At 59.3% G+C, this 24,474-nt stretch overlaps 1 protein-coding gene across 2 annotated transcripts in view; it reads left to right on the forward strand.

Moving 5' to 3' along the window:
* The window catches only part of ZFPM1 (zinc finger protein, FOG family member 1), a 28,319-nt gene that overhangs the window by 2,933 nt on the left and 912 nt on the right, over nucleotides 1-24,474 (forward strand). The window contains exons 1-10 of one of the 2 annotated variants that reach the window (XM_021408619.1): nucleotides 111-252; nucleotides 9,383-9,514; nucleotides 11,038-11,133; nucleotides 18,781-18,914; nucleotides 20,934-21,036; nucleotides 21,457-21,666; nucleotides 21,769-21,993; nucleotides 22,273-22,368; nucleotides 22,490-22,639; nucleotides 22,769-24,474. The exon at nucleotides 22,769-24,474 is cut by the window's right edge and continues 912 nt beyond it. In XM_021408619.1, coding sequence (XP_021264294.1) covers nucleotides 9,397-9,514; nucleotides 11,038-11,133; nucleotides 18,781-18,914; nucleotides 20,934-21,036; nucleotides 21,457-21,666; nucleotides 21,769-21,993; nucleotides 22,273-22,368; nucleotides 22,490-22,639; nucleotides 22,769-24,474 — 2,838 coding nt within the window. In that variant the 5' untranslated portion in view covers nucleotides 111-252; nucleotides 9,383-9,396. Of the gene's footprint in view, nucleotides 1-110; nucleotides 253-9,382; nucleotides 9,515-11,037; nucleotides 11,134-18,780; nucleotides 18,915-20,933; nucleotides 21,037-21,456; nucleotides 21,667-21,768; nucleotides 21,994-22,272; nucleotides 22,369-22,489; nucleotides 22,640-22,768 lie in introns of those variants that run through there. The other variant, XM_021408618.1, reaches the window with a different exon arrangement.

Here is a 24,474-nt window from a genome sequence, read left to right on the forward strand (position 1 = left end):
CAGTCGTATATTTGTCTGTGGATACTTTTTAATTGCCGGGCGATGGTGTTAGATAGCGAGCCCCATTGAAGGGGGTGGGGGAGGGGAAGGAGGGGGTAATTTTCCTCTGTTGCAGTGCAGTGGGGCCATGGGCGCTGCAGGAACCCCGGTGCTGGGATCTATTTTTGGTGCCGGCGGTCACCCCGCGGCGTCTGATCCTCCCGGTGCTCCTCCCGCTGTTGGCTCTGCGTCACTCCTCTCGGTAGCATGCAGGTGACTAACTCCCTCCGCTCTGTTCTTTTTTTTATTTGTTATTTTTTTATTTCTCCCCCCCCCTCCCCCCCTCCTGTTGTTCTGCTGCTGCACTTTTCCATCCTCACCGCCCTCCGTGCCTCAGTTTCCCCATCCGTGCTGCCAGAGAGGAGTGGGTGGCAGACAGTGAACTTCCTCCCTCCCCCACCACCCCCCCCGGGGTTGGGGAGGATTCCCCACCTCATCTGCAGGGAGACCCCGAGGATAAGCAGCACCTCCCTAAACCGGTCCTATCTGTGAGACCTGGGTGGGGAGGAGCACAGCCCCTATCGTGTCCCACCGATGGGGACGGCCCTCGCATCCCGCAGGGCTCTGCTGCTGCTCCCATGGGCGCTGCCACCCCGCGTGCCAACCCCTCCCCTCTTGTGCAAGCCCCTCCGAGCTCCTGCCAGCTGTGACTCAGTGCTGGCGGGGCCTTGTGGCACCGCTGCCTTCGCAGCCAGCTGCTGCCATCCCCTTGGGATGCTCTGAGAGCAGCGACTGGAGGTGAGGACCCAGCGTGGTCCCTCGGAGCATCTTGGTAGCATGGGGTGGCCTAGGCCGGGCTGATGGTGCTGTGACAGAGGGGATGTGGCCATCAGTGCCATGGAATGTGTCCCAACATCCTGAGTCTGGTCCTGCATGGCCACCAACCCGGCTCATGGCAGGGTGAGGGCTTTGGGCCAGCCATGGGTGATGGTGCAGGGTTGGAAAAAGACAACTTGGTGTCCCCTGGGGTTGGGAAAAGGGTTGTCACCGTGGCTGGCGGCACAGGGACAGCTCGCTTCTGTGTCTCCCCATGGCATGATCATCACTTGGGTGCTTGGATGCCATGCTCTGGGTTGTGCCGTGCTCTGCCAGCTGTGGGACATGTGGCTGCTACACCAACTTCAGATCCCTCCAGGGGTCTGTCCCTGAGCTGGCTGTCCCCATAAGCCCCATGCCATCCTTTCCACTGCATTCAGGGTGAGAACCCTGGTGCCCATCCTATGGTGAGCCTGGGATCACTTCCAGGGCTGTGAGGGAGACGGGCACTGCGCTTTGGGACATCCTTGTCCCCAGCTCCTGGAGCCACAGGGTTGTCCACGGGATTTGTGCTCTGTGTGTGGACTTGTGAGGTCTCTGTTTCCCCTGGATGGATCATGAGGCCGCTTCCCCTTTTGCTGAGTTGCAGGGTGGTGATGCGGGCTGGGAACGAGCAGCGATGTCCCTGGGGGTGCTGCAGCAGATGGAGCAGTGGCTAGGGCAGAAGAGGGGCACTGGTTGATGCCATCCTAAAGGCAACTGTGGGACCGGCAACACCGTGCCCTGCGTCCCTCCGTGTCCCCATCTCAGATGCCCACCAGTGGGAGACGGGTGATGGGGATGTCCCAGAGCCGCGGTGTGACACACAGCGTTGGGGTGGATGCCACCCACATCCATTGCAAGGATGGTGCTCGGACTGGGAGCAGCGGGGTTGGCCAAGTGCAGGGCAGAGCTGCTGCACCCTGCAGTTTGGGGTCGAGTAGACCCTTTTTGGGCAAAGGAAGAGGCCGCATCCTCAGCTCCTGGGGGAAGGGGAGGTCTCCTCTCATGCAGAGCTCTCTGGCTGTGTCCCGTGACCGCTGCTGCCGCCTGACTCAGGAGTTTTGGCCGCCCGGGCTCAGCAAGGCTGCTGTCCCGCTCCATATTTTTATCAGAAAAGTTCAAGTGTTTCGGGGGTAATAAAGTTCCCTCTTCCGACAGCCACCGCAGTGAAGGCTGCGCATTGTTCCTGTAGCAGCATGTTTTTTCGGAAGGGATGAAATGCCGAAAGGAATGTAACTGCTGACCTTGGGCTGCAGCGGGGTTAAGGAGTGTGTGCCTATGAGTCACTCCCGATAAGAGCCTTCCACGGCTTTCTTTTTTTTTTTTCTTTCTTTCTTTTTTTTTTTTTTCCCCCTCCAAAATAATTCTTTATCTCCCGTTTCTCACATCAACATATTTTTCTTGACATCTCCCGTTCAAGAGGAAGCGGGCCTCTCTCCTCCTGCCCACCCCATGCAGTAGGGTCGCGTGGTGGCCATCCCTTGGCACGACGGGGTCACCGAGCGCGCTGCCATCATCATCATCATCATCATCACGGTGCTGCCCACACCGGGCACGTCCCCATTCCCAGCACTTCAGGCCGCTCGTGGTGCTCCGTCTCCCAGCCGAGGCCTCTCGCGCTACTTCCAGCTCTATGATAATGCGGAAAGTTGAACTGGCCCCATTACTGCGCTGCGATGGTTGCCACGATAAGGCCGCGATAATGGCAGCGATAGCGGCAGCTCGGTAGCCAATGGCTCTGCCGCTCCTCCCATTAACATTCCCCACCACGGCCCGGCTCGGAGCTGCCTATCTGCTCTCCATTTCCACTCCTCCGCTAGATAAGAATGGAAATACTGACTTCATAGCTCACTGATTAAAGTGTCTGGATTTCTTGATAATACACAGATAAATTATGTTTTTCAAAAAAGAAGGTAGGGAAGGGAGCGCGAGGGGAAGGAAAAACCTCCAGTCCATTTTTATTATTATTATTATTTTGTTTTTTTTTTTTTTCATTCCCTTTCCCTCTTTCTCAGGGCGAGGTGGGGCACAGCGGGCAGCAGTTTTTGGGGTTGGAGCATACAGGGCCACGCGCTTCCCGTGCTGCGAGCTGGATCACCTCCTTGCTCCATGCGTGCCAAGGCTCCGTGCAGCCGGGCTGCCTGCCCTGGGTTCCCAGCCACCAGCGTTATGTCCCCAAGGATGGTGGCATTCGGCCATCTGGGACCTGCTGGCACCGTGCTTTGCTGCACGCCACGGGGATGCTCAGCTTCACCAGCTGCCGTGGTGCCGCGTGGTTGTGATGTCCCGGTGCATGGTTGTTTCCAATGGACTGAAGCCAGCTTGCGGGGCCTGGCAATACTTTTCCTTCTGGACCTCCTCACACCTCCCAGCTCCGCTCGCAGGACTTCTTCCCATCTCTTCTCTGCATCTGCTCGTCGTGCTCTGTGTGTCGGGTTCGGCCCTGGGATTCCACTGCACGGACCAGCTTTGGGACCAGCCCCATCCCACGGGCCCATCCTCACCGTTATCCCATCCAGCCTTAAGGATGCTCAGACCTTCCTACCTGGTACCCTGAAAAATCACTTTTATTGGGTCTTTTTCTAAATATTACTGAGGTTCCTAAACTGTCCCTGCCAGAACCAATGGGACTCGCAGGCTGTTTGGTTCCTAGAACTGGGAAAGGTATCGGCTGTGGGAATCTCAGTTTGTTTCATCCAAATATAAAACTAAAGAGCAAACAGTATAAAGTTCATTTTTTAATGTGCTGCCCCATTCCAGTTGGGCTGTTCTCTTTATTTTTTTTTTAGAGGAACTGCGATAAAAAGCAGCGATAAAGCCAGGACTGTTTTGTGTAGGAGTCAGTATCTGCGTTATCTATCTCCCTTTTTCACTCTCCGAGCAGCTCTGTTGTTTTTTACCCTTATCTCGCTCCACCAAAATGCCAAGAACAGGAAAAAAAAAAAAAAAAAAGAGAGAGAGAGAAAAAGAAAAGCAACCCAGGCACGCGCAGTGCACAGACACCAACCCAGCACTGGGGCTTGCTGTGGGCAGAGGGGGGCTGCAAAGGGCACTGGGGGGCTGCACACCCATGGGAGCAGCAAAGGATGCAGGAGCCCGACTGATGGCTCAGTGTGCGCTGTGCCTCCTAGGGATGTGTTGTGCTGCCCATCCCTGCTTGTCCCCATGCTGTTGATCATAGAGATGGGACTGGTGGCACGCTGGGGGAGTGGGAGGCAGCAGAGAATCCACAGCAGCGGTGTTGGTGGCTGGTGGGCATCCAGCTGTACCCTCGTCCTCTCGCGATGCTGTTGTAGGCTGAAGTTTCAGGCGTGGGGGCACAATCTGGCCCCGTGTCTTTGCTGGCTGTTATTTGGATGGAGGGATTTGGTGGTCCCCAGGCTGGAGACCTGCAGCAGTGAGAGGTGGAGAGTGGCCCTGGTGTGGCTCTGGGGGCAATTTGTCGCCGGGTTAGCACAGAGTGTGAATTCTGGCTTCGCCGTCACCTGCTGCTTGCGGTGTCTGTGGGGCTGTGCGGTGGGCGAGCATCCCCATCCCATCCCCGTTCCATCCCATCACACACCATCACCATCCCATCCCCATTCCCCATCCCCATCACACCTCATCCTCATCCCCATTCCAATCTATCCCCTCCACATCCCATCCTCCAGGGCCTCACAGCTCCAGGATCCCATACAGATCCCCATTATTTCAAGTTTGAGTAAAAATACAGAAATTGAGGCATTTCACCCCTCAGAAAAGTCCCTTTGGCTGCTGGCAGCCAAGGCCCGTTTGCTCCCTGATCCTTTTGGGGCCATTTCCTGGACCACACGGTTATGCCACCTGGTCCCAGTTGTGCATCCCTTCCTGTCCCTGCGCCCTGCACGGTGCTGCCTCAGTTTCCCCCCGCCCGGAGGCATTTCAGCATCATCTCCTTTCCCACCCCATCCTCTGGCAGCAGATCGCATCCCCATTTTTGTGCAGCAATCTGCTCCAATCCATCTGATGCGCCGGGGCCGGGGACGGCTCTATTAGAAGCTCTCCTCTCTTAAAAATCTATCAGGGCCTTATCGGCCCCATCTGAAACGTAAAGTCACTTCATTGTCATTGTTCCTGTATTTTCTTTCTCATTATTTCCCCGTGCCCCCCGCGGCCGCTCCCCCCGCCCTGCGGCGGCTGTTTGATACGATGCGGGCTCTCTCGCTATTAGTATTAGTAATCGCGTCCCCTGAAGTGAAACAATCTCCTGTAATCTATCAGCGGTTTATCGGCCCTATCTGAGCGCCGGGAATGGCTGGGCTCGGCGATGGCGCCATGCTCGGGCGCTGATAAAGTTACAGAGTTCAGCCGGTGATGAATGTTAAGTAACTGCACCCCGCGCAGATAGGATGTGGACTTGGCAGGGGGAGCAGCTCCGGCTGAAACCAATCTCTCCCCTATCAGCAGGGCTGGTTTTTCTCAGGCTCTGCCTTTCGGCTCGGCTTTTTCTTTTTTTTTTTTTTTTTTTCTTCTTCCCCCTCTAGACGCGCGCGTTTTGGGGCGAGCGTCGACGTGGGTGTCAAAGTGGAGCACGGGATGGGCTCCGCTCTCCCATCGTCTTCCTCCTGCAGAATGCAGAGGGGTGGTTGGGATGGGAGATCTGTGGGACCTCTCTCCATCTAGGCCCCGCTTGCTTTGGGGGATGCTCAAGGATGCGGAAGGTGTGGGATGGCCATAGGTTGCAACCCCAATGGCACACACAGGGTGGATGCGCCCCTGCCATAGGGAAGGTGCCACCCACATGTCCCCAGTGTCCCTTAGCCTCTTGCAGATGGAGTTTATAGAGCCACTGTTTCCATCCCAGAGCATTTCCTTAGGGATGCAAGCGTCCCCTGCTGCTATTGGATTGGGGTCACCACACGTTGAGGGACCCAACAGAGCATCCCCCAAGGTTATCCCACCCCAGGAGCAAGACACCCTCAGTCCTATGGTGTGGACATGAGCATCCTCCCCCCGCACCTCCTGGATATATATATATATTTTTTTTTTTTTTTCTCCTCACCCTTTTAACACAAGGGAGCCGCAGGGCGAGTTTATCTGGGCATGATAGAAAAGGGCTCCCGATTCGAGATAGGTACGGCTGGGGCTGGCCTCAACATTATCAGCTCCATGCATGGGGTTGATATTAAAAATGCTGATATCTTCCTGGGGGGGTGTGGAGATGCCGTTCCAAACCTGCGCTTGGGCTGATAGGGAAAGTTTTGTGCAGAAAAGTACTCGTTTGCCCCCAAAACGAGTGGGTCCCCATCGTTGGGGAGTATATTGCAATTTTGGTCAGGTTAAGATGGGAAAGGTCAGCCAAGAGGAGGACAAAATAGTCCCGTAGATAGCGCGCCCTTTGGGGACCCATGTCGTTTCCTAGCCACCAAAACCTCTGTTGGCCGCAGCTCCTGGCACCTCCTGCACTGCTCAGGGCACCCGAGGCCATGCAGAGCATTAGGGCTGCTGGAAGAGAAACCTTAATAAGTGCCGGGAAAAATTGGGTGAGAAGTGTGGGCTGCAGGCCCATCAGATAGCAGTGGTTTTGGATCACCATGCAGCCCAGGTTGCTCCCTAGGCACCACGTGCTGTGGGGCGGCTGCGGCACAACCTCTATACAAGACCCTGGGGAATCCCCGTGCAGTGATGGATGTGTCTGAATCGCTGCACGCCAATGGGGATGGCTCTATGGGGTGGGAAGGGGTCTACCACAGGGTGTAGTTTGGGGACATCCAGTTGGTGATGGTGTAGATGGGAATGGGTGCATGGTTTGGGGACATCCAGTTGGCGATGGTGCAGATGTGAAGATGTAGCTCTTCTGTGCAAATTTGGGCTGGTCTGGGGGAAAGAGGGAGATTTGGGGTTTAGAAGTGATTTGGGATTTAGAGGCTGCTGCACTGCCCCTAGGGACCCAAGCTCATGGTCCTACATCTCCGGTGTAATGCAACTGGTGAGCATCCCATTGTCCCTGGTTGGAGCCAGAACCTGGGGGGGATGCTCACCTGGCCGACGGGGATTGGGATTGGTTTTCCTCTGCATTTGGAGCTGACTTCTCTTCTTAACTTGGAATGTCAGTGTAGGCATCAGGTGGAGCATGGGGGATGTGGTGGAGATGAAGAACAGGATCGCTATATGGCTGCTCGCTGCTGGCTGACCCCACGGCTGTGCCCATGGTTCTGTGATGCTGACCCCAACCCCATAGCAATGGGGACACCGGGTGGGGTCTCTGGGCACCGGGGAGGTCACCATCTGCCAAATGCTTGGGCTCTCCTTCCCCGCGATCTTTTGGGTGATTTGGGGTGAAACGCAGGGTCACCCTTCGGTCCTGGGCAGCGCCGATCCCTTTTATTGAAACCTCCACCAGCTCCTGAACTTTGATGCGTGCTGATAGAAGCCAGCAGCTCGCGGGTCGCCCCGGCTCGCACGTGCAGTGCTGCAGCTCGCGGGACCGCTTCCATGGGCTCCTCCTCCTCCTCCTCCTCCCCGCTCAGAGCCGGTGGGAAAGTCTGGATCTGTTGCTATTTTCTATCTGTTATCGCAGCCCCTTATCGCTTTGCTCTTGTCTGCATGCCTGCTCTCGGAGCGCCCAGGGTCTCTCTCTTGGCAGCATGGAAAAGTCCCCTCTTCTTTTTTCATGTCATTTTCCCAAAGTCGGAGCTATCCCATCCGAGGGCTGGCCAGTGCTGCTCGCTTTGGGGGTGCAAAGGTGTGAGGGTGGTGGCATGGCCGGGGGGGTCCTGGTGCTGGCCCCATCCCTGCGCCCACCCCGGTGTTGGCACATGGGCGCGTCGCACGCCTCAACGCAAGTTCTTACAGTCGCTGTAATTCAGAAAATAAAACTCCTTGTTATCAAGGAAGAAAAAAAAAAAGAGAGAGAGAAGGAGGGAGGAGGAAGAAGAGTTAATCGCCGAGCGGAGGATCTCGGAGCAGAGCGCTTTTGGGCTCTTCCCCTCGCTGTAAAGCCAGCCTCAGTAATTCAGTTTTAAAGCATGAAAAAAGGGAGTTGATGAAATTCCGCTATCAGCACCGAACCAATATGCAAAATATCTCGCCGAAAATCAAATAGCTATTATGTTTTCATTTCCATTTCAGCGTATTTGCTTAATGAAGAATAGACAGATCAGGCAAGCGGAGGGAGGCTGTGTGCGGCGATAACTGCGCAGGGCTCCCAGCAATCCCGCAGAAATGACGCTCTGCTCCGCCGCTCTCTCCCTCTTTTTTTTTTTTTTTTCCCCTCTCCTTTTCCTCCTCTTTTTTTTTTTTTTCATAGCCAAGGGCTCCTTTAAGCCCCACAGCCATTGGTGCTTCCCTGCCTGGGGCTGGGATGCCGCGTGTGGGGCTGCATCCCTAGGGACATGGGTCCGGATGCAGCGGGTACCGCCTGTCCCCACCCCCTGCTTCCCTTCCCTGTCAGCATCCCGTAGCAACTTGTTCTCAAAAAATGAGTTTTTCAGGTGATTTTTGTCCCCATCGCCTCTCGGGGTGGGATGTGAGTAGGGTGGTGCCCATTGGGGCGCCCATTGGGACGCCCATTGGGGCGCCCATTGGGACGCCCATTGGGACGCCCATTGGGACGCCCATTGGGACGCCCATTGGGACACCCATGGGCACATGGCACCGTCCCCCTTGGTCCCTTCCCACCCCTCTTTGGCAGCGCTGTGCTGGAGCAGCGCGATTCGGGTTAACTTTATCAGGAGCCCGAGAGCTGGGAAGGCGTGAAAGAAAAAATTAGCCTAACAATGTTTCATTTACCGCGAGAGAAACGATTTGTTAGCCGGCGATTGTTTCTGAATATTATCAGAGTCTTTTTAATTGTGCTGGAACTGAAATTAGCAGAATTAGAATAAATTGCCTTCCCTTCTCCGGCAGCCTCTTTATTCACGCTCATTGTTGTCTGCTTTGTATAGATTATGGCCCTTTGTTCTCCCGCTGTAAATATACATGCCTGGAGTCACGGCGAGCGGTGGAGGGCTGCAGCCCCATCCCACCACTGTGCTCCCTGCCCGCTGGGCCATGTGCTGGGGGTGTGCCTTAATTTGGTGCGGGAGGGATGCTGCGTTGCCATGGGGATGGCGGCGTGGTGAGGTACCTGCGGTGCATCCCTCCTGCACCATGCAATATTGCTGCGTGCATCCCTCCTGTGCAGCCTGCAGTGTTCCCATGTGCATCCCTCCTGCACCGTGCAATATCCCCATGTGCATCCCTCCTGCACTCCGCAGTATCCTCATGTGCACCTCTCCTGCCCCCTGCAATATCCCTTTGTGCATCCCTCCTGCACTCTGCCATCGATAACCATGCATGCATCCCTCATGCACTGTGCAATGTGTGCCCTACAGCCACCCCGCTCTCACCATTTCCACCCGATACCCCTCCCCAGTTTCTTCCAGCACAGCGAGAGGATGTGCACCCACAGCATCTCCATTTCTCTGGGATCCCCATCAGGAGAGGGGTGTGGGGACCATGGGGGACGCTCTGTGGGGTCCCTCAATGACTGCAGACACCACCAGGGCTGCAGGGAACTGTGCTGACCACCTTCTGTGCCCCACAGGTTCCCTGGGAGCGATGGAGGAAGGCGAGGACGCTGCTGCAGGCGAGCAGAGCCCCACGGAGAGGGACGGGGCCACCTCGGAGCGTGAGGGCTCAGCAGAGCGCGACGCCTGCAGCCCCCCCAGCAGCGAAGGTGAGAGCCCCCCGCATCATCACCGTTTGTCCCCCATTAGCAAATGGAGCATCCCATCAAGGGTTCAGTGGAGGGTTCAGCAAAATGCTGTTGTTCCTGGAGGCTCCGTCCTGGGTTGATGGCTGGGAATGAGAATGCTCTCGGTGGGCTCCGGGCATGTAGGAAACCACAGCTGGGAGCAATTTGGACACATTGGGGTCAGACCACATGTAGGGCTGTGCTGGATCCCAAAGCAGGTTGGGATGCTGCCCTGCAAACATGTTGGGGCTGTTGCGGGGAGGGATGCGGGGACGCAGAAGGACCCTCAAGGTTGGCATTGGTGCAGTGGGATGGGGACGGAGCCAACGGGATGGGGACAGAGCCAATGGGATGGGGACAGAGCCAATGGGATGGGGACGGAGCTGTGCCGCTGCCGCCCGCTTCCTGCCCGCTGCCGCCTGCCTGCCGCCTGCTGCCCCACCCCGGGGCCCCGATAGCCCTTCAGTTCCTTCCTGCGGAGGTGGGGGCAAACCCTAATCAGCCGCCCAGCAAGATAACAGCGGCAGGGCACGGTGCATGGGGCCGGCCGGGAGGCTCCTGGTGTGCACCCCAACCCCAAAACCATAGGGTAAGGGAGCAGCGAGTCCGGCGAGCACTCCAACTCCAAAACCACGGGGTCAGCCCCATGGAGGCAGAGTTTTCTTGGGAGTGGGGAGTGTTATCTGATGGGGGCACGGAGCTGGGAGCCGGGCGCGGAGCTGCACCTGGCACTGGCCCGGCTCGATAAAGAGGTGATAGCAGAGATAACGCCGAGCAGCAATAACGGCCACTAAAGCTTTCAGCGAGATGGATAAAAATCAATATGCCAGGCACTTTGATTTATAGCCAAAAATAATAGGACTTTTATACCCGGTGATTGATTTATTTGATGTTAATCATTCCGCTTATCACCTGTATTAATAATCTGCCATGGCGGTGACGTCACCCCGGGGTGTTCGCTCCGGCGCCTATCGATTGGGCTCCGTGTGGGTGATCCGCCCGGGACGAAGGCAAACATGTACTTTGGGCGCTAATCTTCCACACTGTCATATGCAGATAGGCCCTTATCTGTAGCATCTCCAGCAGCAGTTAATGGAGAAAATAATTGTTATCAAGTTGCTATGAATACGCCACAAATAGAGCCGGGACGGGAGAGCGCAGCGGGTGACGTGGGGCCGTGGGTGGTGGTGGGGTTCAGTGTGGGGTGGGGGCACCGGGGTCCTCGTGGATGTGGTGCATTGTGCCATGGGTTTGTGGGGTCCTTGTGGATGTGGTGCATTGTGCCATGGGTTTGGGGTCCCCGTAGGTGTGGTGTGTTGTGTGGGTTTGGAGTGCCCATGGATGTGGTGTGTTGTTGTGCAGTGGGTTTGGGGTCGCCATGGATGTGCATTGTGCCATGGGTCGGGGTCCCCGTGGATGTGGTTTGGTACAGGGGAGGTGCAGGGTTTGTTGTGTGTGCCATGGGCTGGGGTGCTCCCTGTTGACCTCATGTCCTTCTGCTGCAGAGGTGGAGTGCAAAGATGTCCCAGAGAGCCCGAAGGAGGCGGAGAAATCAGATCCTGGAGAAAACACGCAGGAGATGAGCTCTTGGAATGGGCCAGGTGGGTCCCCGTGCGGCCATCACTGTGTGCTCCTACTGCAGAACCTATTGCAGAAGTGGGGCTGAGATATCGGGGCAAGCACCGTGGCTCCTGCCAGGCTCCATGCAAAGGGTGATGGGCACAGTGCCCTATGTCCCCTGCTTTGCCCTTGGGACCATAAAAGCCATCAGAGCTGTGGCACGCAGGAGTTGTGTCCTGCCCCATGTGCTCACGGGGCACTTTGCAGACATCCCAGTAACCACTTGAGTGGTTTTGCGATGCTTATCAAAACCCCAAGAAGCAGCTCGAGCCATCTATCTCCCCGCTGGTATCTCCGCGCCGCGCTCGCCGGGTGCCCCGCGCCCTATCATGCCACTATCTTCAAACCTCCGCGCCGATGGGGAGAAGGTCGGGGTTCCCCCGTGGAGATTAGGTCTGTGGGTACGTGCGCAATGGGGGCCCGATGGCACCGGGATGACCATTCCCCGATGGGTGCCACGTTTTGGGGTCCAGTGCCACTTTGGATGACGGGATGTGTGCATCCCGTTGGCAGCCTCACGGAGCAGCGCGCTTCCTCCCCATTGCACATGACGGGAAGGGGTGACCCCAGTGCCGGATAGCTAACCCCCACCCGGCAACGTATGGGGACACCCGCTGCGTCCCCACGGCCGCGCAGTGCAGAGCCCTGGGAAGGTCTGGCCAGCAGCGCACGTGTGCGGCAGCTGCCCCAGTCCCCACGGATGGGCCCCGCTCCCCATCCGAGGGGAAGCGCACGGCGGCCCCGCTGATACCCCCATCCCTTCCTGCAGGAAGGAGCTGCGAGGCCGCCCCGGCTCCTCCTTATCTCCTCTCCAGCCCTTTGTCCCCGTGACCGCGACGCATCGCTCCTAAAAGCAACCCTTCCCCTCCCAGCGATCCCAAACCCTACCCCCTTTCACCCACCACAGCATTTTCCGTGCCCAGTCCATAGGGGTTTCTATGGGGTTGCATTGCAGCAGGATGCAACGTGCCCCCCGAAATGAGCACAGTGCGGTGCTCCGGCCATGCCTCCCCTTCCCCCCTCTCCGCAGCGGGTTATTTGCATTCTTTATGTAAAAGAGATTTTATTATCGCCTTCTCCCAGCCCATCTCTATTCTGGTAATTGGAGTGGTATTAATTTCTGTGTGGCTGGGAGTTGATGGCGGTCCGGCGATGCTGCAGCGATAGGGTGTTCCTTTCGCACCAACCGCCGCGATAGCCCGTCTATCAGGCGCTCTGCAGGCTCTGCACTTATCAGGGATGGAGCTGGCAAAAAGGGAAACTCTGAGCAGCCTGAATTTTCTTTTTATCTGGCAGGATCCGCCGTATGTCAGCAATGGCAGCCGCGAAGATGCGGTGTAGGGGGTGGGGGGGGGTGGAATGTGGGCTGCTCCCAGCGCCTTTGTTCGCTCCCCACGGGGTCTCGGGGGTCCACAGGGCTCTGTGTGGGTGCTCATCCCTTGGGATGCTCTTCCAATGGGCTCAGCCATGGGATGGACGTGACACGGTCACCTCGTCACCTCTCTGCTGCAGCGCCCGCGTGGGGACCATCCTGGCTCTCCTTGGCCTCATGCACAGGAGGTGTGCGTGTTGGGGGGGAGGGGGGAGGGGGTGAGTATTTTTTTTATCTTTGAAATGACCTTGTTCACAGGGGGTTCTGATACGCCAGCAGCTGATAGCTGGAATCCATACTCCTGCACTTGGGAGCGCTGCAGATGGACGGGGCCGGGTTGGTGTTGGAGGGGGGCTGCTCCCTGGCCGCCCTTTGGTCTCTTTGAGGCACTTTCTGGAGAGGTGCCGATGTGGGAACACTGGTGTCCGTGCCCACCGGCCACTGTCTGGATCCTAGAGGGGGCTTCGAGCCCATCCCATCCCCCAAACCATCCCATGACCAGCATTCTCCCAGCCCCGTTTTTCCACCTCTCCCATTCACTTTGGAGCTGGGATCTGGGGAGCACTGCAGCCTCCATCCCTTGTCTAACAGGCAGAATTGGGCATACGGGGCTGTCCCCCCCACTCCCCATTGCCTCCTGGAGGGGTACAGCGAGAGGCTCTGAATTAGGTGTTGGCACAGAGAGCAGAGCTACAGGCAGCTCAGCCTCACATAGACACTGGAAAATCCCCACAACAGAGGGGAGATTCCCTGGGAGGCTGCTGCTTTTTGGCCGGGGGGGTCCCACAGAGCCCCATCCTTCATGGATGCACCAACGTCCAAGGCACCAAAAACTACAACCTCAGGCACGATGCTACACCGATAGCGATCACCTGCCCACACCTCTGCAATGTCACCCAGGTGTGGGGCACAATGTCCCCCCCCATGGGGCTATCAGGCTCCGGGGGTCGCAATGCCCCCATCCCTATTTCAGACCCCAGATCCATCTTTGCCCATCTCCACGTGCTCTCCCAGCTCCAGCGCAGAGATAACTTTCTTAAAGCCATTTTTTTTTCCTCCATCTAATTAAAACTACAAACTTTTTTTTTTTCTTCTTCTTCTTTTGTTCCTTCCCCCCACCCCCCCCCTTTCCCTTTCGCCTCCCTCTCTCGTTCGGTTGTGTTTATCTGCGCCCTGACTCCTGCCCGAATAATCTCTCGCCGCCCGGAGCTGGTGTGCAAACCTCAAGGTTTATTATCGGGGTGAGCAGGGCACGGCGAGGAGGGGACGGCTCGTCCTGACGGACAGCCCCGCGCTCCCCCTTCCCCTCCACAATGGTATGTGTGGGTGGGAAAAATTATTCCAGCTATTTCTCTTTTATCGCCCAGAGCCGGGCCGAGCGGCGGAGAGTTGTGTTTGCGGTAGATTGCTAGGAAGGAAAGAGGAGAAGTTGGGGTTTGGGGTGGCAGCCCCATGCGCTGGGGGTCCTGCTCCCCGTGCCCAGCCTGCTGGTGGCGTGGCAAAGCTCTGCGATGGCACTGAGAGCAGTGGGACCGCAGCGGGGCTGGTGACACTTGTCCTGGGTTGGGGACGTTGGAGACGTGGCTATCACTTCTCTGCTCGGGGATGCGGAGGGGTGGAGGGATGCTCAGGGCAGTTTGGGGATGGTGTCGGTGTAGGGGGATGCTCAGGGTGGGCTGGGGACACTGCTGGAGCAGGTGGATGTGTATTTGCCCCTAAATCTGCTGCATGCTGGAAGTTTCCCTTCTTGTTGGGGGTTTTCCGTTTGTATTCCTAATGGTCAATGCTGCCACCCCATAGCGTGCTCAATGCAGAAAAAGGGCTGTGGGGCTGATCATATCCTGACAGGGAGAGCACCTGTTCTGTGCTAGAATGAGGTGTAATGGCATCTCCCACCATGGCAGCTGCGGGAGAAGGGGGGCTCTGGGCGGCCTTTGTGCCCCCCGTCCCTCTCCTCCTGCTCTTCCCCTGTGAGAATGGGGATCCCTTGGCACCACGCCCCGTGCATTTGTGGGATGCAGGATGGGGACCCCTAAGGACCATGCCCTCCTCATCCATCTGTGGGATGCAGCAACGCCCTGAATGCAAACCCAGCTGTCGGGATGCATCCTGCTGGGGCAGGGCACCGCAGCTCCCTGGGGTACGTGGGCACTGCGTGGCATGCCCGGTGCCAGCACACCCGCCGGCGGCACAGCTGGCGAGCGGGGCCCCGCACCCTCCTTTCCCCCCCCCCCCCAGCACCCACTGTGCTGCTCAGGGTAGGTAACAGCTCCTCCATTAACCGGGGTCAGGGTTCAGCACGATAAAGATTTGCTGTTGTACCGTGGCAAAAAAAAAAGAAAAAAAATCAATAAATGGTGAGCGATGGTGGGGAGCGATAAGGGCAGAGCTCTCCCCCCGACCCTGGCAGCAGGGAGGGGGGGGACCCTGTGTATCCCCCCCCCTAAAGGAGCCCAAAGCCACAGATCTGAGCCGTGATGTCCCCACCCCCGTGGGGTCAGGGCTGTCCCACGGTGGCCTGGGATCAGTGGGAGAGGGCCCGAGCCCCCGTCCTCGGCTGCTCTAATTTAAGCCCTGCTCACTCCTTTGTTGTTCCCAAGGCTGCCCTGATTACTCGAGCACCCGGGACGGCAAAGCCGGGATAATCTCCTTAGCCCCTTTGGAGAGATTTCCCTTTGTGAGCGGAGGTGAAGAGTGGAGATGCTGCGTGTTTGCAGCTTAAGACTCTTCCCAATCGGCTCCCTCCATCTTATCGGCGCGGTGCCATCACATCATTGCGCTAGTTGAGTTGTCAGGATTTATTCCTTCCGCCGCACGCGCTCGCGGCTTCTGAGAACAGCAGCGGGGGGCTCGGGGGCTCCGCTTCTGCGCTCGGATCGCGTTCCCTGGATGGGATGTTCCTTTGGGAGGTTGGGTACTGACAGATGGACAGATGGACAGATGAGTGGATGGGCAGATGGATGGATATGTGGACAAACAGGTGGACAGATGGATGGATGGACGGATGGGTGGGCAGATGGGTAGGTGGATGGGTGGATGGATAGATGGATAAACAGGTGGACAAATGGCTGGACAGATGGATGGATGGACGGATGAGTAGGTGGATGGACAGGTGGACAAATGGCTGGAAAGATGGATGGGCGGATGGATAGGTAGATTGATGGATGGATAGGTAGATGGGTAGATGGATGGATAGCTGGACAGATGGATAGGTGGATAAACAGGTGGACAGATGGCTGGACGGATGGATGGATGGAGAGATGAATGGACGGATGGGTAGGTGGATGGGTGGATAGGTGGGTGGACAGATGGATGGATAGATGGATAAGTGGATAAACAAGTGGGCAAATGGATGGGCAAATGGATAGATGGATAGGTGGATAAACAGGTGGATGGATGGATGGACAGATGGAAGGAGAAATGAGCAGGTGGACAGGATGAAGGGATGGACAGACAGACAGACTCAGCCTCCCCTTCAGGGGTCCCCAAGCCATGGGCTGGGCTGGGACCCATTTGTCCCTGTGTCCCAGGCATCACTGAAGATGTCTCATTTCCAGGCTCTCCAGGATGTCTCGTTTGGGGGCATTTGGGGCATTAAGACTCCCAGGTGACCCCCAGACCTGGCCATAGGGGCCGGGGCACAAGGCACGGTATTAATAGGAGTTATGCATGGTGCTGGGAAGCAGTCCCATGACTCCCTGATAGCAGTATTTATCCAGATAGTATCCAGGCAGCTGCAAACACTCAGAGTCCTCAAATCAGAGATCCTGTCCCAGGGTGGATCTGATGCGTTCGAATTTGATTAAAGTCCCACGGATACATGTGAGGCAAGGGACGTGGGAGTCTTTCAGGATGGGACCGGCTGGGGACCCTCTGTCCTTCCCTTCTGCTCCTTCCTGGAGGAAAAGTGCACGTGTCACCTCGTGTCACCCCAGGTCACCCTTTGTCCCCTCCTCTCCTGGACCCCATCAGCCCCCAGGTGCAGGTGGCAGCCAGCCTTTCTCTTTCATTTATCAGCCGATAGCCGGCAGCGGGGCGATGACAGGATTAATCTTTGCTCTCCAGCATAGCTCAGGCCATTTCTTTGAAATCTCGATGGGGAGATAAGCTGGAGTGCAGTGCTGGGGGAAGCGGGAGCTGGCGGCCCCACAGCAAACACTGGGGCGTGGGGATGTGTCCCCAAGTGGTGTCTCATGGCGATGGGGCAGTGGGGTGGGTGCTGGGATCCTACGCAGCTCCTGAGCAGGTGGACCCGTTGGGAGTGAGCTTTGTGGGTTGGGTTTTTTATTTTTTTTTCCCTCTTTCCGTCCTTTTGGCTGCTTTTGGTGGCCCAAAGCAAACAGCCCCATCCCTGCCCCGTGTGGTTAATCATCTCGGAGATGGGAATTCCTGAGATATCGGTGTGGTTCCGCCTCACCGGGACCCGATGGTGAGATTAGATAAGGGCTGCGTCACCCCGCTGAGTGGTGACACCAAGCGTCGGTGGCAGCGTGGGGCACACAGACTTTGCTCCCTGGGGCCACCGTCCGGGCTACGTGCGTGTCGGTCACCTCGAGCGTCCCCAAGGGGTGGCACTGCCGTGTGCCATGTCCCCGCTGCGATGCTTTGGGGCCGGACTCAGGGCTGTCGGTGCTGGCTTCTGGTGCACGGACAGGGCCACCGTGCAGGTGGATGTCCCCATTTGGGGACACTGCTTGTGCGCCTGGTTTGGGTGGTATCCTTGAGGCCAGCTCGGTGCTGGTGCTCCCCCACGGCAGAGGATGCAGCGATGCTGCGTGTTTCTTTGAGAACAAACTTTTTTCCTCCTCTCCCCGGGTGGGTGTAGCAACAGGGACACGGCTGGCCACCTCCCTGTCACCCCGTGTCCCCGTGGGGGCACATCCAGCAGCATCCCCATTTGTGCACAGGCAGCAGATCCAGCCAGCACCATCCCCACGCTGCGTTTTTGGGGGTGCCAGCATACAGCCCGTGCTGCCGCGTGCCCCACAGTGAGGCCGGCTCTATTTTTGTCCCCCTGTCTGGAACGGTTTTCTCTTTATCAGCGCCTGCGTGTTTTCTCTGCTGGGGATTGATACACAGAAGATGAAGTGCTCTGACATGGGAAGTGTCAGGCAAACGCGCTTATCTCAGAGACATGGTCTCCTGACCCAAACGCCGCTGATTACCACAGAGATGGGGGGAGGGGGGCAACAGGGGGGCAATGCTGGGGCGGGTGAGGGGTGGCAGTTGGGCTGGGACGGGGACAGCTTCCCCGGGAGCAGCTGGGCTGCAGGGTGGCAAAGGCAGCGGTGAGCCAGGGAGCCCCGAGCCCATAGGGAACCTGGGCCCCAGGGGACAAACCCTTGGGCTCCGCCAGCTCTCTGCCTTCCTCCTCCTATCCCGCTGCGATCCAGAGGGATGACAGGGAGACAGGGGACAGAGGGGACCCGAGGAGACAGCGCGAGGCCAGGCCAGCACGGGTCCCCCCCCCCTACACGCAGCACCTGACGCTCACCTGGAATAACCCCAGCACAGAGAGGATCCAGATGTCAGCCCGGCTAATAAACACATCAGATTTCAATCTCGGCAGCCATGGGATCATTTTCTCCTCCCTGCGTTTCTAGCCCTGAGAGCAATTTGCCTTCCAACCAGCGCAGCCTTCTCCCTGCCTGCGGGACCCCGGCGCTTTGCAAATCCCTTTGGAGGATGCGACACCGATGTCCCCATTGTGCTGGGGCCATGACCTAACACATGTGGTGGCTTTAGAGATCCTGGCATGGGGCTTGTGGTGGCTTGGTGTCCTTCGCAGAGCATCCTCATGGCACGGAGCAGCCAGAGCGCATACATCCCGGTATTGGTTACCTGCCATCTTATCTGCACTCCGAAAGACAAAGGCACAGTTAAAACATTTTAGAGCAGCCTTCATAGTGTATTAACATGTTATCTAACCCATTAAACCAGGGCTTTATCAGATAATCAAAGCCATTAAGCCCTGAAGCCGCTACGACTTTGGATGCGGGGATGGGAAGCGCTCCTTCCTCTCCTCTGCGCCGCGTCATGCCCGGACCCCCAGCACCGGTATGGGACCACCAAGCTGGGGGCCTGGAGGCTTCCCTGGCCTGGGAATGGCAGTACCAGCAGTTGGGGAATCCAGCGGTGCTTGGGCTTTTCCCAAAGCCTGCATAGAACCTTCCTCTTCTTCCAGGCACCACTGATGGTGGATGGGGATGGGGATGGATGGGGACAGGACCAGCTGACACCATCCCTCTCCTTGCAGATGAGCTGGAGCTGGCCGTGCAGGATGGGGAGCGCCGGGTGCGAGCTCGCAGGAGCCTCCCCGAGGGTTTCTCCTGGGGACCCTTCCAGGGCAGCATCCACAGCGAGCCGGCATCACCGGGACACGGCGAGGCGGTAAGGAGCGCTTAGAGGGGTGGGCAAAGCCCCGCAGCAATGATGAGTGAGCGCAAAGGGATCGCTTGGGGAGAGATTGTCCCTGCACTGATGAGCTCTGGGTCCCCTGACTGTTTTTGGGTGCCTGGGACAGTAGCACCGGTGAGAGGCTGCTGGGCCCCCTGGCATTGCAAGCGGGCTGTTTGCTGGTACGTGTCTACTTGCAGAGATGGGGTCTTGGTGCAGGGGGATTTGGGGCACAAAGGGAGCCTCAGGGACAAGCAGCAGCACGGAGAGGGGCTGGGAGCCCTCGGGAAGGATGGGTTTCTGCTGTTTTGGAGCATGACTGCTGGAGCTTCGTGTTGCAGAGTTGGGACCAGCAAAGGCTGCCGGTGGCTCGTGCTTGCTCTATCGGTGCGGGTGGTGTGCATGGGTGTGTGCGGGCGTGCAGGGATGCATGGAGGGGCTGGGGCCCCCCAGACACAGGCTCACATCCTTCCCCTCCCTGCAGCCATGCAGGTCAGCTCCAGCCCAGGGGCTCCGCAGCCGGGATGTCGGCTTGGCTCCATCCCCACTCCTCCTCCTCCATTCTCCCTCACTCTTTTTTTTTTTCTTCTTTTTTTCTTCTTTTTTTTTTTTTTCTTTTTTTTTGGCTCAGGCCCGTTTATCTTTGCCGAATTAAATCCTTGATTAACCCTTATCTGCCCAGTTTGGCTCCGTATCTCCCGCTTGGCGCCGTGTGTCCAGACACCCGGTACAGGATGATTGATTCCTTAAAGATATGCGCGGCTTTTTTCTGATACTTCATTTATTGTCTAAATATTTTTGCTCCCATTTCAGCAGCTCCCTTATCGAGGCGGGCTGATGATTCCCAGCCCTGCTTTCCTCCGCCGCTCGCCTCCCTCCTATCTCTGCCTGGGGAAGCGAGGAAGGAATCACAGCCCCATCCCTGATACGGGCTGTCGCCCTCGGGTCCCTTCGCATTGTTGCTGGCGGCGGGGCGGGGGGGGATAGAGGGGATCTCCCCCAGATGCCAGCCTGCAGCTGGACATCCATCCCGTACACAGGTTTTAGTGGGAACTGGGGACGTTGGGTGGCTTTGGTGCTTGAGGAGCATTGCTTGTGCCCATTGCTGCGTGGTGGCACCGTGACCCAGGTGATGGAGGAGGATGAGGAGGAGGAGGAGGATGCTTGCTGCATCCTCAGAGGGTCCCACAGTGCTCCCCAAGACTCCATTGCTCAGGAGGATGTGCAGAGCGCCAGCAGTAAGGGAATGCAAGGGGAACGCTTCGTGCCCGTCCCATTTCCCCCAAGGAAGGATGCCTGCTGGGGGGAGCTGCCCCGCTAACACCACCCCGGGCGGATGCGGAGCAGATAGGGTTTCTGATGGTTATCAGGGCTGGTTCGGCGCAGAGACACTGACCTCTTTGTTCAGGGGAAAACAAGGAAGGTTCTCAGCATGGGCTTTGGACGGGCAGCTGCTGCTGTGGCTGCAAATGGAGCGGGAGCACCCGGGGGTGCAGCAAGTCCTGGACACTGCAGGGAGCTGCATCTGCTCGGGTTCCCCATGCACAGAGCCATGCATTGCTCCCCAGTGCCGCTTTCTGCAGGCTCAGCGCTGCGTGTGCACTGGTGCAGCGTGCACACATGTGTGCAAGCCCCTCTGTGTGTGTGTGTGTGTGTGTGTGTGTATGTGTATGCGTGCGTGCGCTTTATCACGCTGCGAGCACTCGGCTCCTCGCAGTGATAAGGCCTAAAACCGGCTGAGACTGTCAGGCTGAGTTGGAGGGTTTAGAAATATTGGGACGAATAATTAGATTTCATATCGTTACCGCGGCAGCCATCAGAGGATCAGGCAGATTAATTTCCAACCCCCCCCCCCCCCCTCCGCCTACTCCCATCCTCACTCATTAATATTCATTAGAGATGCGGGGAGGCAGCGCTGGGCGCAGCGCTGGCACGGGCAGAGCCCCAGTGTCCCCTGCTGTCCCAGTGCCCTGCAGAGTGATGCTCACCTGCACCCCTCTGTGCCCGCAGCAGAGCCCCCCGGTGACGCTGGTGCTGAGGGACGAGAGCTGCTGGCTGTCCCGCCTGCCCCTGGTGCCCGGAGAGCCCGACGCCAACGCCGTCATCTACAGGAAGGGTTGGTACCTGCGCCGGGGGCGGGGGGATGGATGCTGCATTGGTGCCATGCTGGCTGCAAACCTTGCTGCGAGCATCGCTGCAGGCGGCGGTGCAACGTTCATGGGAAGCCCGGTGCAAGGTTCAGCACGACGCTCAGTGCAAGCGTTCGCGCAGGCACTGGTGCAAGACTTCGTGCAGGCGTTACTGCAAGATTCAGTGCGAGCGTGGGATGGGGCGCGAGCACCCCTGGCAGCGCAGGGCTGTGCCCATCAGCGCAGCTCAGGCGCGGGCTGACACCGCCACCTCCAGGCGAGCTGGGGCTTAGCCACGTCGGGGTAGGGGGGGGGAAGCACCCAGGGCTGCGGGGAGCGGAGAGCAGGGCTGGGCAGGCACCAGGCCCCGGGGGGGTCACGCTGACCTCTCGCCCCTGTGCCCCCAGATGACGCCGTGTGGTGCAGGACCACGCGCGCCGTGCGGGAGGACGAGCCCGTGTGCGCCTTCGTGGTGGCCGAGCCGGCGGCCGTCCCCAGGCAGGCGGTGAAGGCAGAGCCCGGCGACTCGCCCTACCCGGCCGCGCTGCACTCCGACATCCAGCTGCTGCCCCAGCAGGCGGGCATGGCTGCCATCCTGGCCACCGCCGTGGTGAACAGTGAGTGCCGGGGCGATGCCGGGCGAGGGGTCCCCAGGGGGATGTGGGGTCCTCATGTCCGCGCTCGCCCCATCCCCTGCCGTCCATCCCTTCCCTCTGCAGAGGACGTCTTCCCGTGCAAGGACTGCGGGATCTGGTACCGGAGCGAGCGCAACCTGCAAGCCCACCTGATGTACTACTGCGCCAGCCGGCAGAGCGCGGGCTCGCCCGCCGTGGACGAGAAGCCCAAGGAGACGTACCCCAACGAGCGCGTCTGCCCCTTCCCCCAGTGCAAGAAGAGCTGCCCCAGCGCCAGCTCCTTGGAAATCCACATGCGGAGCCACAGCGGTATGGGCACGGCACGGCACGGCATAGCACAGCGTGGCATGGCACAGATTGGGGACAGCAGGGACCCCAAGGGAGCCAGAGGGACAGGGAGGCTGCAGGTTGCTTGCAGCCAGATGAGGACCTTCCCCGGTCGGGTTACTGGTTGGGGGCAGTGCCCTGCAAGCCGGTGCTCACCTGCAAAGCCTTCTGCCATAAAGATGGAGCAGGCATGGCTGGGCATATATTGTCCCCGCGGTCCCTGTCCCTCAGCATTGAGGTGTCCTTCTGTCCGCCTTGCAGGGGAGCGTCCGTTCGTCTGCTTGATCTGCCTGTCCGCCTTCACCACCAAAGCCAACTGCGAACGTCACCTGAAGGTGCACACGGACACCCTCAACGGTGAGTTAGCACTGCCTGGTGTGCCCATAGGGATGGCGGCACCAGGGCATGGGAATGACGGAGAGGGATCCTGCGGTGGGACCCGTGCCCGTGGATCTAACCCACTCTGTGTCCTCCACAGGCGTCTGCCACAGCTGCGGCTTCATCTCCACCACACGGGACATCCTCTACAGCCACCTGGTCACCAACCACATGATCTGCCAGCCGGGCTCCAAGGGAGAGGTGTACTCACCAGGACCAGCACTGCCCACTGCCAAACCCCTCACCCCCGGTGGGTATGGGAGAGGGTCCACATGCCAGCCCCCCTAGTGCCACTTGGCATCGCCCCAGCAAGGGCTGGGTCCCCCCACGGCTCTGGATGTGGGGTGGGATGCCGCTAACACCTCTCTCCCCTCAGCAGGGCTGAGCCAGCCGAACAACGCGCCCGTGCTGAAGTGCAGCCTGCCCACGTTCCTGCCCGAGGGGCTGCCGGCCCTGCCGCAGCATGTGGTGCTGCACGGCCCCCTGCCCGCCGTCCTGCCCGGCCCCGATGCCGCCCCACAGCCCGCATCACCCTCGGACACCACCACAGGACCCATATCCTCCGAGGTGCAGAACGGTGAAGCCTCCGGAGAAGGTCAGTCCTCCTCCTCCGGTGAGGCCGTCCACATCAAGGAGGAGCCAGCTGACAGCCCGGCTGGGAGCGAGGCAGAGGAATCCAAAAGCGGGGAGGCCGCTGGTAGCCCCGGCTCGGAGCCAGAGCCCAGCTCCCGGACCTCATCCCCCCGCAGCCTTCCCCCAGGGAAGGTGAAGTCAGAGCTGGCCAGCCCCACGCCGGGCTCCAGCCCCGTGCCCAGCGAGCCGGGCACGGCGGGTGGCACCGTCTTCCTGCCGCAGTACCTGTTCGGCCACGAGGCCGCGGCGGTGGTGCCGCAGGCGTCGGAGATCCTGGCCAAGATGTCGGAGCTGGTGCACAGCCGGCTGAAGCAGGGCCACGGCGCGGTGCCGCCGGGACTGTTCGCCGGAGCGCCGGTGCCCAAAGGCGCGACGTGCTTCGAGTGCGAGATCACCTTCAACAACATCAACAACTACTACGTGCACAAGAGGCTCTACTGCTCCAGCCGCCACCTGGCCGAGGACAGCCCCCCTGGCACCCGAAAGCTCAAAGTGCCCCCCGCAGCCCCCAAGGGTCCCCCCGCCCCAGGGACGCTGCTGTCCGCTCCGTCGGGTGAAGGGCAGAGCGCTCCGTCGGGGGACGGGGACGTGGGGAACGCGGCCACACCGCCCGCCCCGCTGGAAGAAAGCAAAGCGGTGTCCCCGGAGGCGGAGGTGGCGGCGTCGGGGCGGTGCAGCGAGGACAGCCAGAGCCCCGTCAGCTCGGAGGGGGACGAGGACCCCAGCAAGACGCTGTGCGAGGCCTGCAACATCCGCTTCAGCCGCCACGAGACCTACGCCGTCCACAAGCGCTTCTACTGCGCCTCGCGCCACGACCCGCCGCTGCGCCGGCCCGGCCTGCCCAAGGTGCCCTTCGTCCCGCAGCCCCTCCGCACCCGCAAGCGCCGCAAGCTCTACGAGATCCACGGGGCCGAGCCGCCCCCGCCACCCGACCCCAAAGCCCCCCCGGCCGCCCCTTCGCCCAGCTCCAGCCCCGACACCGAGGGCCCCATCGATCTGAGCAAGAAGCCGCGGCGGCGCGGCGGGGAGCAGAACGCGGCCCCGTTGCTGCCGTTGGCCGACTACCACGAGTGCACGGCGTGCCGCCTCAGCTTCAACAGCCTGGACAGCTACCTGGCCCACAAGAAGTTCTCCTGCCCCTCCACCCCGCTGCAGCCCGGCGCCATGGAGCACCTCCAGAAGATCAAAGGGGCCGTGCCCAAGGGACACCGCGACGGCGAAGGGGACAAAACGGCCCCCACGGGGACCCCCAAGGCTCTGCCGCCCGCCTACCCCGCGGCGTCCGTGGGGGATTCGCGGTACCCTAAAGGTGCCAAAGGGCCGCTCTCCGTCTGCCCCTACTGCCCGCTCAACGGGGCCGTCAAGGGGGACCTCATCGAGCACTTCCGCCACGTCCACGGGCTCTTTGTGGCCGCACACGGCCTCCCCGACGCCCCGCGGCCCGGGGGGGGC

This window comes from Numida meleagris, chromosome 10, assembly GCF_002078875.1.
Source record: "Numida meleagris isolate 19003 breed g44 Domestic line chromosome 10, NumMel1.0, whole genome shotgun sequence".
NCBI lineage: Eukaryota > Metazoa > Chordata > Aves > Galliformes > Numididae > Numida > Numida meleagris.